At 46.5% G+C, this 12,042-nt stretch overlaps 1 protein-coding gene across 1 annotated transcript in view; it reads left to right on the forward strand.

Annotated features, from left to right (window-relative positions):
- PTK2 (protein tyrosine kinase 2) overlaps window positions 1–12,042 on the forward strand; it is a 167,018-nt gene that overhangs the window by 50,629 nt on the left and 104,347 nt on the right. The window contains exons 6-8 of the mRNA XM_007464627.1: window positions 412–466; window positions 8,769–8,909; window positions 9,429–9,506. Coding sequence (XP_007464689.1) covers window positions 412–466; window positions 8,769–8,909; window positions 9,429–9,506 — 274 coding nt within the window. The remainder of the gene's footprint in view (window positions 1–411; window positions 467–8,768; window positions 8,910–9,428; window positions 9,507–12,042) is intronic.

Here is a 12,042-nt window from a genome sequence, read left to right on the forward strand (position 1 = left end):
TCCCTAATCAGGCCAGTCTACTTTCTATACAAATACAGTGCATTACCCAGTTGGAATCGAGGTTTATAAGGCTAACCTTCAAACGGTGTTCAAAGAAGAACAGTTTGTTTACATGTCGTAATTTACAAAGAGGCAATGTTTTAGAGGGTTTGCAATAGTAAGGCTTAAAAAAAAAAGACTTTCTACCTAAACCAGCTTGTATCGGTGTTTCCTGCACAGATCTAGAAAATTACTTGTCCCACCTGTTCCATGACTGTGCGGGTACATTGGAGCTTTATTATACTTGTTTCCTTCTAGAATAACGTGTGGAAGGGTAAATAATTTAAACTGCTTTTATGTTCTCGCGACAATGTCATGTTATTCATTGATTTGGTGGTGTTATTTGTTAATACACTTCTTTTTATATTTCAGAAAAGATGTTGGTTTGAAGCGATTTTTTCCTAGGAGTTTACTGGACTCAGTCAAGGTAATTAGAGTCTGCTTTATCGTAATAGGTGACCGTGTTAGGCAGACACCTCCCCCGTGGTATGCGGTTTTCTCCTTTACGTGTAAAAGTCACAATATAAAAAGCTGACAGTTATTCTAGTCATACTGATGGCAAGTAGATTTTTAAAGGTGTAGCATTCTGCCAGAAAACCATGGTTTCGCTTCTTGATTGTGAGTGCATCCGGCTAAGTACAACACCAAGAAGGTTGCGTTCACAGCGGTCCTCATCACCTAAGTCTTTACGGTCTCGGGTATTTTGACACACGAAAGTAAAGAAGCGGCACGTAAAAGAGCCGTAGTGGCAGCTGTAGCGTGTGTGCGCGCGTGCGTGCGCGTGCACGCGTAGAAGTGTGTTCTGGAGGTCTGTCTTCTCTTGTTTCAACCAAGGGCACTCCTCCCCGTTAGTAACTCTTTCAGGACACCAGTTCCTGTCTCCGCCTGTAGCTCCCACTGCAGGGGAGGGGACACCGGGGACCTGAGGTGTGGTTCCCCAGCCCATCCAGAACATGGTCCAGTGTGGTGTGAGGACGCAGCTTTGGATCAAGATAGAGTCCAGCTCAGCTGAGCTCTGCCTTTTCCTAGCCTCACGCTTTTGGACCTGGCTTCTTATTTCCACAACGAAGAAAATAATGTTTTGTAGGGTTGGTGTGGCTATTTAGCAGATCGGTGTGTGTATATGTATAAACTACTACCACAAGTACCTGTCACAGTGCAGTTTATAAACTGTGGCTGTTACTGCTCTGACTTTTTATCACAGAGGACATGTTCCACACTAGAGCAGCCATGTGGAAGACCATCCCACTCACTGAGGCCCAAGTGGGATAAGACAGAACACAATGGTTCAAAAACTGGCTCGGAAGCCAGACTGCCTTGGTGAAAGTTGTGACCCGATGACCTTGAATCACTTGGGACTCAGTTTGACCTGGAGAGTGAGGCCCTGGCGTGGGCGCAGAAGCCCACCCTGTGCATCGGCCTGCCCTTTGCTGGGTGGACCCAGGGGGAGGCGCTCACAAGTGTAAGACACCGTTCCTCAGGGCATTTACCCCATCATTGGGCGGAGAAGTGCACCACCCAGTGTAAAAGTAAAAAGCAGGAAAGGATACGAAAATGGCTATATCACATTAGTAGCACCATCAGTGCTCAAACATTAGTCCCAGGGTGGCCTGGGAATTACTGCAAAGTCTCCTTAGAGCTGTGTGTAGATAAGCAGTTATCACAGGAGGTATGACTGCTGGCATTTGGGAGTCCAAGAAGTTATTCTATATTTAAAAAGGATCCTCATACTCCAAACAAGCCACCCCAGGTCCAGGTCACAGGTGCCATGGTGTAAGTGTAGCCGAGGTGAGAAGGCCCCGGGGAGGTCCCCCATCACCGGCTCTTCTAAAGCTCAGCCTCGGCGTCCTCTCCCATACAGACTGCTCACCTCCCTAGGGGGGCTGCAGAAACATCCTCCACCTTAGGGTCCTGCTCAGGGTCTTAATTTTTAATTTTACTTTCTCAGGTTTTAATTACTAGATATGTACTTGTTTGCATTTTGTCTGCCTGCTTCCAGTATATTTTAAGATCCACGAGGACAAAGATAACATCTGCTGTGTTCTCTGCCCTAAACCCTGTGTTTGGCATAATCCCGGGCACACAGTAACATTCGCTAAATCTTATTTAAGTGAAACAATGAATGGATACGTTTAAGGGCCACTTGAAAGATGACTGGACTTAGAGGAGGCACTTTCCAGGTAGAGGCTACCGTGTAGAAGGAGGCATGAGAATAGCGCAGGTGATGACACTCCTTCACAACATAGAAGGATCGGAAGGCTGGAGAAGCCCGTTCCCCCGGGCAGCCCACTCTGCCCCTGCTGTCACTCCAGAAGCATCCCCATTCCTGCACAGGGCTCGTCCCCTCCAAGTGTCTTTCAGGCTGTCCCTCAGGACCCGGCCTGACTGGCCTTCCTCATCCTGACCCTGCTGCCGACCCTGATGCGCTTCTGCTGCTGTTTGAGCTCCACCTGGCAGTCAGGTCAGCCCTGTGACTAGAGCTCAGACACTGTGGTCACCTGTGTGGACGTCAGTACTCAGATGAGAGCACATAGGGGCCCTGGGTGTTCATGGCAGGGGAGGGACATGGTCACCTTTTGGACTTGAGAACATAAACCTGACAGCAGCATGGAGGACAGATCGAAAGCAAAAACACTCCAACCAAGAAGGGTAATCAAGGTGTGCAGTGTCAGCCCTGGATGCAGTGGTAGCTGAGCCTTGTGTGTGTGCACGGGTAGTGGAGGGGAAGGAATTGACCCTTGGGAGCTTGAGAAAACTTCGTGAGCCAAACAGATAGCACTTGTGTTTTCTGAAAGGTTCAGCTGCTGCTGACTTTGATGCGAGCAGGGAGAACAGAATTGACTTCTAGCTTCTGTTTCTTAGGTACAGATTCGTCTAGTGTTTCACTTCTCACACGCTTTCTAATGTAAAGGAAATCAGTATACTTTTGTAAAACAAATAATGTATATTTGGCTTCTTAAATAGCTTCATCAGTAGCTCATATCCTTATGCCAAAAATTTTTCACCTTCTGTGTAAATTCTTTCAACTGATTGCCGTCAGACTCTTGTGGGTATGACTGACATAAACGTATACCCATAGGTATGTAACAGCTACAGTACAAATGAGGTTGTGTTCAGACAGTCTCCTCTTCAAAACTATTGCCAATGAAACTTCAACTAACAAGAAATTCACATCAGCTTCTTGTTTCTCCCAGGCTAGCCCTATAGAATGGCTAGACCAATTAGTATTTGCTTTTCCAAAGGCCATTTTGTTTTATATGCCTTTTTCCCTTCATATGTAGATTTCTAGAAGATCGTTTGTAGTTAATGCTCACGTTGAAGGGTTGAAAGGTTACCTTATATTTGATGGAACTTAAGCTATGATTGATTGATGGCAAAACAGGATTGGGGTATATGTGCCCGATTACTAAGAATAATTTACAGGATATTTAAATTTTCTGACTCTCTGATCTTAGCAGTGCCAGAGGCACATTTTTAGAAACACTGTACCAGCAAAACTAACAAGTCAGTCCCAACCTGAGGATAGTCTACAAAACTGAGAGCTGGGCGATGGGGAGACCTGAGTAAGTGCAGCATGGGGTCCTGGGCAAACTAGGGGGTCTGAGTAAAGTCTGCAGCTAGCCTGTACTCTTGTACCAGCGCTGGCTTCTTAATTTGAACGGATGTTCCAGTGTCGTGTGAGATGTTAACTTCCGGGGCAGGTGATGGGGGGAGGTGGGCACTGGGCGAAGGGCAGGAAGTCCGTACTGTCTTTGCAGCTCTTCTGTAAATCTCAAATTACGTTGCAAATAAAATAGCCAGATTTCAACTTATTTGAGTGTAATTCACAGTGGAAATCTAATTTCAGAACCAGAAATCTTGCGAGATCAACAGTTACCAGCGTTTTGAAGTATCTGTACTTCAAAGTAATAGAAGGTTTCCTGGGGCCCATCAGGAGCTTAGTCCAGCCACCACTCCCATCCCTGTGCTGAGCACGGAGGCGCCCGGCTCAGCAGTCATTCAGCAGCCAACTCCTGGCACCTGCTGTGTGCCAGGGAGAATGAAGCCTGGTGTCAGCACAGACGTGTCCGTCTGGTCTGGGCTCCTGTAAGTAGGGTGGAAAAAAAGCACGCTTCAGACGTACACATGCACACACACACACACACACACACACACACACACACACACACAGTGGAATGTTACTTAGCCGTAAAAAGAAGGAAATCTTGCCATTTGCAGCAATGTGGTTGGGCCTTGAGGACATTGTGCTCAGTGAAATAAGTCAGACAGAGAGAAACAAATACTGTGTGACCTCACTTATATGAAAAGAAAAAAAGCCAGCTCATAGATACAGAGAACAGGTTATGGTTGCTGGAGGTTGGAGTGGGTGAAATGGGTGCAGGGCTCAAAAGCTACAGACTCCGGTTATAAGTAAGTCCCAGGGATGTGATGTACAGCATGGTGACTGTTAAACACTGTTTTGCGTATTTGAAAGTTGCTAAGAGGGTACGTCTTAAAAGTTCTCATCACAAGAAAAAGAAATGTGTCACTCTGTGAGGTGATGGGTGTTCACTAGACTTACTGTGGCGATCATTTCACAGTATATACAAATATTGAATCATTATATTGTACACCTGAAACTAATACAACGTTATACGTCAGTTATAGCTCAGTTAAAAACACGCTTCGCATGCACTGTTAACGTATCTATGTTTAGCATTTGGTAGGTGGGGAGATAATTCTTCAGTTAATGTTTCTTAGCCTGTTACTCTTTTCTTGCCTATTTTCTTTAGCACTACATTATAACTTTTTCATCCAGGAAGCCCTTGGAGTCCATTGTTGCTAGCAGCATCTGATAAATATTAGGTTGATTAATATGAAATTATTTTTGTTGTTCAGAAGGCTGAATAGCAGCAATTTCCGATGATTCATCCTAATAATACTGCCTCACTTTGAGTAGTTTTCTCTCTGTGTATGAATTGGTTTAAAATTGACTAGCATTCATGGATGGATGCCTTGTTTCCTAAGTCTGGGCAAACACAAAGCTGATGTTGAAACCCTGTAAACAGGGAAGTACATTGATTGATATCAGGAGACCCTAGGGAGTCAGATTTTGTGGAATTTTTTTCCTTACTGAGAAAGGAGGAAAGAACTGATGCTCTCTGAGGCATCCTTCTTAGAAACGAATCTGGGGCTCCTTTCAGATCGCGAGGGTTTTCTAGTTCCTGCCCAACACTGGCTGCTGCAGGCCGGAAATCTCAGTCCTCTTGGGTGGCCACATTGGAGTAGAGACCCCGAGAAAGCTCGGGCACTCACTCCCGGGCAGGTGCACCCGCTCTCGCTTGGCCGGGAGCCCGGGTGTGGCTCTGTGTCCCCAGGAAGCCAGCCCTGAATAGGCGCGCTCCCTCCTTCAGCTCCTGCGGCCGCTGCCCCGTGAGTGTGACTTCCTGTCTTAGCTGGGTGACGTGTAGGCCTCGGGAGGGGCCGGGCAGAGCAGCACGCGGAAAACTGACAGAGTCAGCTGGATGACACAGAGGCGTGAAACTGTAGCTCAGGCTGTCTCTCTGCTAGCACTGCACAGTTACTATTTTCAAACCTATTTGCCCAGTTACTCAGAAGTTTTCCGGCAGGTTGAATGGTCAGGTGCACAGTTTAGTTGACCCCATGCACACCCATTCCATGGGTGCTGGGGGTCAGGGGACAACAGTGAGGGAAGGAGACGCGGAATTGGGAGCGACTGTGCCATGGGGTCGGCAGGAGAATGAGAATCAGCAGGGACCATAAGGTGTTGCGTTTCATCTTTACACATGCGCATATTTACCTGTTACGTGAGAGTTATTTCTACACACTTAATAAAGAACTAACTAACTACGTATAATGCTCACATCACAGATATTTCCATTTCCTTGTTTTTCACTAGTCTCTCTTCTACCAGAATTCTGTATCCACGGGAGACCATCACAGAAATCAAAGCAAGAGCGGGGCTGCTGCGTGGGAAGCTTAGAGAAAAGAACATGGCTTTTGGAAAAGCACTTTGAGGACGTGGCAGTGCAGTGGGTTTTGAGAGGTGGGCGAAAGAGGTCAAGGTTGCTGCCTAGGTTTCTGTCTCTAAGCAGCTGGGAGATTTGCTGAGATGAGGAGGTCCAGGCCTGGAAGAGAGTCACAAGTTCTCTTGGTGGCATGCCAGGTTTCAGGTGTCTGGGAATTTCAGGTGGAAAGCTCAGATGGGCACGTGCATATGTGTGGGTCTAATGCTCAAGAGGAGACGCAGAGAGTGTTTGCAAAGCCTGGAGTCAGAACAGCTGTTAAATGCCGTCTCAACTGTGGTGAGAGTGGCCTTTTTCAGTCTCTGGGCTCGTGGCCAGAGCTTGGACGGCTCTTCCCCAAACCACGCGTCCCAGACTTTTCTTTTACAGAGTGTCCAAGGCCAACCACTCACGTTGTAGGGTAACATCTGATAGTCAGGCCTTGCTGCCCTTGAACCCATTTTGCTTCTCTTCAGTTTAGTTCCTGTGATCTAAAACCATAACTGATTCTCTTCCAATTGCCTGTAGTTCCACACTTGGCTCACCTGTCAGAACCCCAGCCCTGGTTAAAACCAATGTTGGCCTACCAAGCAGGCTTTGGCCCGCACTTCTTTCCTGCGGCCACTGTATTTGTGGGAGTCATCAGGCCCCATGCCTGTAATCACGTCGTCTGGAGACTGTAACGTTCTGACCCAGCCCTGCTGTCTCCTGAGCTCGGGTCTGTACCCAGCGTTATGCTCAGTGGTTCAGATCGGGAGACTTGCGGATCTCAGGCACGTTCAGAATTAACGGGACTTTATCTTCCCGGAGCCCTGCCCCTTCTGTTTGCCCGCTTGTTCCACCCAAACCTCGAGTTGTGTCGACTTCCCTCTTTCCTTGCCATCTCGAGCATCGCCCTGGAGGCCGTGCATGCCCGGCGCCAGTCTTCCTGCTTCCGTTCTCCCCCCACACCTTCTCTGCAGGAGCAGAGCCAGCTTGTGAAATAAAAGTCACCAGCCCTAGGTTATCTAGGGCCCGCTCTCTGCCCCCCGCCGCCTCACACCCTGGTCTTCATCTCCAGTAACCACAGCCCCTCTGGAACTGGATCCCACGCTGACCACTGCTCCTAGCGGTCCAGCTCACTCTGCGGTGTCCCAGATCCAGTAATCCTTTGACCACACTGGCACCTTCAGGCCACTCTGGGCAGGCTGTCACTGCCCTGACCCACCAGAGTATGCCACCCCCTGCTGATTCACCTGCTCCCACTTCCCTGACTGCTGAGATTAGCAGGCCGCCATGGGATGAGGTCCTGTCCCTGCCCCTCCAGATCCTCCCCTGGTCCTGTCTCCAGTCTCCTGGCTTTGCTTCCTGTCTGTGTGCATCTCACACTGAGGCTCAGGTGGCCCCTGGTATTCTCTGAGACCCTCCTCCGCCTTGCTTCTCCTGGTCTTGGCCATTTCAGTTCAGTGGTAGCTCTTACCTCTCAGTACATCCTGTTGATTCTGTTTTCAAAACAAATCTGAAATCTGACTACTTCTCGCTCCTTCTGCTTCTGCACTTGTGCAGCAGTGCCTGGGTCCCATCACCTCGCGCCTGGATTATTTTGTTGGCATCTCACTGGATCTCTCCTGCTCCCTTCGTACTGTTCCCAGCGTAGCGGCCAGAGTATCCCTGTCACAATCCATGTCGGATCACAGTATTCCTATTCCAGGCCGCCCCAGGGCTTTGCGTCTCACCGGCGTGGACCCAGTTGCGTCCTGTGGCCTGCACCCTCTTGTACCCTTCCCCAGACCTCATCCATCACACATCCTTTGCCCGCTGGCCCCCTCAGGCCACACTCCTCTCTCTGACACACCATGGACTGTGGGCTCACCACCCTCCACCATCCAGATGCTCCTGGTTTATAAATAGAAAACTCACATAAATGAAAAGGCACCCAGAGATCACCTGTGATCCCACTATATAGAGAAGAGAGGCATGGCTGGTTTGTCTTCACTGTGCGTTGGTGCGTGTGCCAGCCTGTGTGAGGCCCATATCCTGTGCTCTCCTTTTAAAGGCATCTACACTACAACAGATTGCCCTGTCTTATTTTTCCATGTAGCACTGTGATACGGATTTTCATGTCAGTAAATGGGATGTGCACAGCAGTCTTAGGACATCTGGGTAGCAGACACACTGCAGTGTGCATGGCCGGTTGTGGGGTACTCTACACGCTTCCGTGCTGAACCTCCTTGTTGCTGGATCCTTGCACAGTTCTTTCATCATTCCTAAAGAATAATTTCTCAAAGGTTGTGGTTTTAAAGTTTTTGATTTCTTATTGCCAAATTGCCTTCAGAAAGGGTGTGTCGACTTCCCCTCCGAGGTTGGGATGTGTGAGTGCCTTTATGTCCCCTCCTTTGCCGACTCCAGGTCACATGCGAATATAGCCCTTATATTTTTAATGCCTAACTGTTTACCACATGTTCTAATAAGCCAATTATTGCTTTACCAATTTCTGTTTAAGAAATAAAGCTTGGTACTGCTGAACTGTATACTTTAGAATGGTTGCAATGGTATAATTTATGTGTATTTTACTATAATTTTTATTTTATAAAAGAAACAAAGCTCTGATAAATACAACATTTGGTGAACGTAGGTGGTATTAAGTGGTGGCTGGACAAGAAATGTTCCTTGGTGTTGGCTGTTATTGCTGTGGTCTTTACTCATTGTTGGCTCTAAAAAGATGTTTGTAATTTTATCATGCAGGCCAAAGCACTAAGAAAATTGATCCAACAAACATTTAGACAGTTTGCCAACCTTAATAGAGAAGAAAGTATTTTGAAATTCTTTGAGATCCTCTCCCCAGTGTACAGATTTGATAAGGAATGCTTCAAGTGTGCCCTTGGTGTAAGTATGGGGACTTGGCAATAGGGTGGGACTAGGTGTGATTTCTTTTGCTTTTTCTTATCCATGTATATCTAAATTTCTGATTGAAATCTAATTTGTCGCATTTTTAACAACATGAGAATATTTTATCATTTTACAGTGGGAAAAATACAAAAAGAAAATGTGTCAACATGAGACTAAAACCATCCTTTTTTAATAGCATGCCTAAGATTTTTTTTTTTATTCCAGCCCAGTGACTCATTGATTAACTGTTCTCTAAGGGCTAGTTTACCTATTCAGATAAACTTCCCAAAGAAACCATGGGCTTGAGGCCCACTGGAATGAGGGCAGTCTGTCTGTCTCTGCTTAGGCTCAGCAGATGCTGCACCATGAAGGTGTAAATATTTTGTATTATTTGCTTACAAAGATCCGTAGCAAGCTAGTCCAGCCCCCCTTTGGTCCTTTAATGTGTCCATGGTTCTTTATCTAAAATATCTTTTTCCTTCTGGTACCTTTGCCGTCACCTGTTTCACCTTCAAGTCAAGCTGGATTATTTCGGTGGAGCTGGCGATTGGCCCCGAAGAAGGAATCAGTTACCTCACAGACAAGGGCTGCAACGTAAGTGTGCTTTGGACAAGTCTTGGGAGCGGCCTGTGTGGAACACACCTCCTTTCGGACCTGATTGTGGACAAAGGGGAATCAAAATAAGGAAATGAGGATTCTCTTGGAAAAGACATCATTCTGCCATTAAAGCTTTCAGTTTCACAGCATTTGTTGGTCAAGGGAATGAGGAGAGGAAGAGACAGCCTAGGTTGAAAGTTTTTGAAATTTTCTTTAGTCGGGAAGGAAGGGAATCACACAAATTGCACATATGTTGGTGAGATCTGAATGGGGTTGTTACAGTTTATCTGGAGAAGTTTTAGATACTAATTTCTTCATTCAGTTCTACATCTATTTTAAGTATATTTGTACTTGTATCATGTCCTTTGAAATAGCCTCTTCTGGCTCTTTCCAGGATCAAAAAAAATCACTAAGAAAAGGGCAGCCACCCCAATAGAGGATGTCCGAATAGTTAAGATGTAAGTGAAGCGACGTTCAGCCCCATAGTCATCAGATAGATGCACAGTGTGATACTGTTACACGCCTACCAGAATGGCTGAGGTGAAAGAGATTGAGTAATTCCAGGTGTTGGCAGGCATGTGGAACAGCTGGACATTTCATACACTCTGTGAGGGTATAAAGTGGCACGACCTCTTCAGAAAGCTCTGTGACGTTATCGGTCTTCTCTTTGATTTGTAGTCTCTTGTATTCTCTTGCAAGGTTTTCTTTGTCCTTTCGCATTTAACACATGTGGAATTTTGTGTATGGTACAAGGTGGGCCTGTGGTGTGTCCAGAGGATGGACTCTGGAGTGGGCAGCCGGGGTTCCCAGTGGGTCACTCTCATGCAGGCCGTGTGACTTTGAGTCCATTTCTTCACAGCTGGCTTGTGTTTCCTCGTCAGCAAAGTGGCAATAATAATTACAACTACCTAAGAGGGGTGGTAGGAGAATGAAGTGGGTACTGAGTGTGCAGTGTTGAGATGAAGGCCTTGCACAGAGGAAGCACTTAGAGGATGCCGGCTGCTGTCATTGTCCCCTTGTCGCTCTTCTTGTCGGTATCCCAGTGAGCAGCCAGCCATGTCAGCACAGTAATCGTATCTTTTACCTCTGAACTGAATTTCTGCCATCTTTGTGATCTAATTCTGGATCCTCTGTTCTGGTCCAAGGACACAGTTCTCTCTTTCTGTACTGATTCCATCCAGATGGGATTGCTGTAGGTTGGTGCTGCATCCCTGTGTCATCTTTTTTTTGTACACTTTCTGCATATATCATTTTTCTTTTGTACACTTTCCTGGCTGTTACTGGCTATTTAGTCTTTCAAAACCAAATTTATAGAATTAGCAGAAAATTCTGTTGGGATTCCAACTTGTTTGTTAATTTGTGAAAGTAGATATTAGTTAGTTATCTGTCCAAGAATATGGTATGTCTTTCTATTTTTTCAGGACTTCTTCTTTTTTTTTTTTTTTAATTATTTATTTATTTTTGGCTGTATTGGGTCTTCTTTGCTGCGTGCAGGCTTTCTCTAGTTGCGGTGAGCGGGGGCTACTCTTCGTTGCAGTGCGTGGGCTTCTCTTTGTGGTGGCTTGTCTTGTTGTGGAGCATGGGCTGTAGAGCTCAGACTCGGTAGTTGTGGCGCATGGGCTTAGTTGCTCCACGGCATGTGGGATCTTCCCGGACCAGGGCTTGAACCCATGTCCCCTGCATTGGCAGGGGTGGACTCTTATCCACTGCGCCACCAGGGAAGCCCGTTCAGGACTTCATTTACGTCCTTCAATAAGATGTCATAGTCTTTTTCGTATAGTTTTTTTGTTTTTTGTTTTTTGCGGTATGTGGGCCTCTCACTGTTGGGGCCTCTCCCGTTGTGGAACACAGGCTCCAGATGCGCAGGCTCAGCGGCAATGGCTCACGGGCCCAGCCGCTCCGCGGCATGTGGGATCTTCCCGGACCGGGGCACGAACCCGTGTCTCCTGCATCGGCAGGCGGACTCTCAACCACTGTGCCACCAGGGAAGCCCTCATATAGATTTTTTGTATTAAGCTAATTCATAAGTATTATAGAGTTCTGGGCCTTATTGGGAACATTTTTTTTGGCCATTTCCAATTTAAAATTCATACTGTGAGCATAGCAGAATATACTTGATTGTTGTTTATCATATATTCAGCAACCTTAGCAGAATATACTTGATGGTTGTTTATCATATATTCAGCAACCTTGTTCATTTAATAAGTCATTTTTTATTAGGATCTTAGATTTTATAGGTATATAATCATGTAATCAGCCAAAAAAAAGAATAGTTTTAACTTTTTTCTCTAATCTATGCAGTTCTTTCCTGTTCTCATATTCACAGGCACCTTGAAGATCATGTTTAAAAACGGGTGGTAGAGGACATCCCTATCTTGTTTTAGGTTTTAATTTATCAGTTAAAAGTGTGTCAGGCTGGGCTTCCCTGGTGGCGCAGTGCTTGAGAGTCCGCCTGCCGATGCAGGAGACGCGGGTTCGTGCCCCGTTTCAGGAAGATCCCACATGCCGCGGAGCGGCTGGGCCCGTGAGCCAT

Source organism: Lipotes vexillifer, unplaced genomic scaffold, assembly GCF_000442215.2.
Source record: "Lipotes vexillifer unplaced genomic scaffold, Lipotes_vexillifer_v1.1 scaffold394, whole genome shotgun sequence".
In the NCBI taxonomy this organism is placed as follows: Eukaryota; Metazoa; Chordata; class Mammalia; order Artiodactyla; family Lipotidae; genus Lipotes; species Lipotes vexillifer.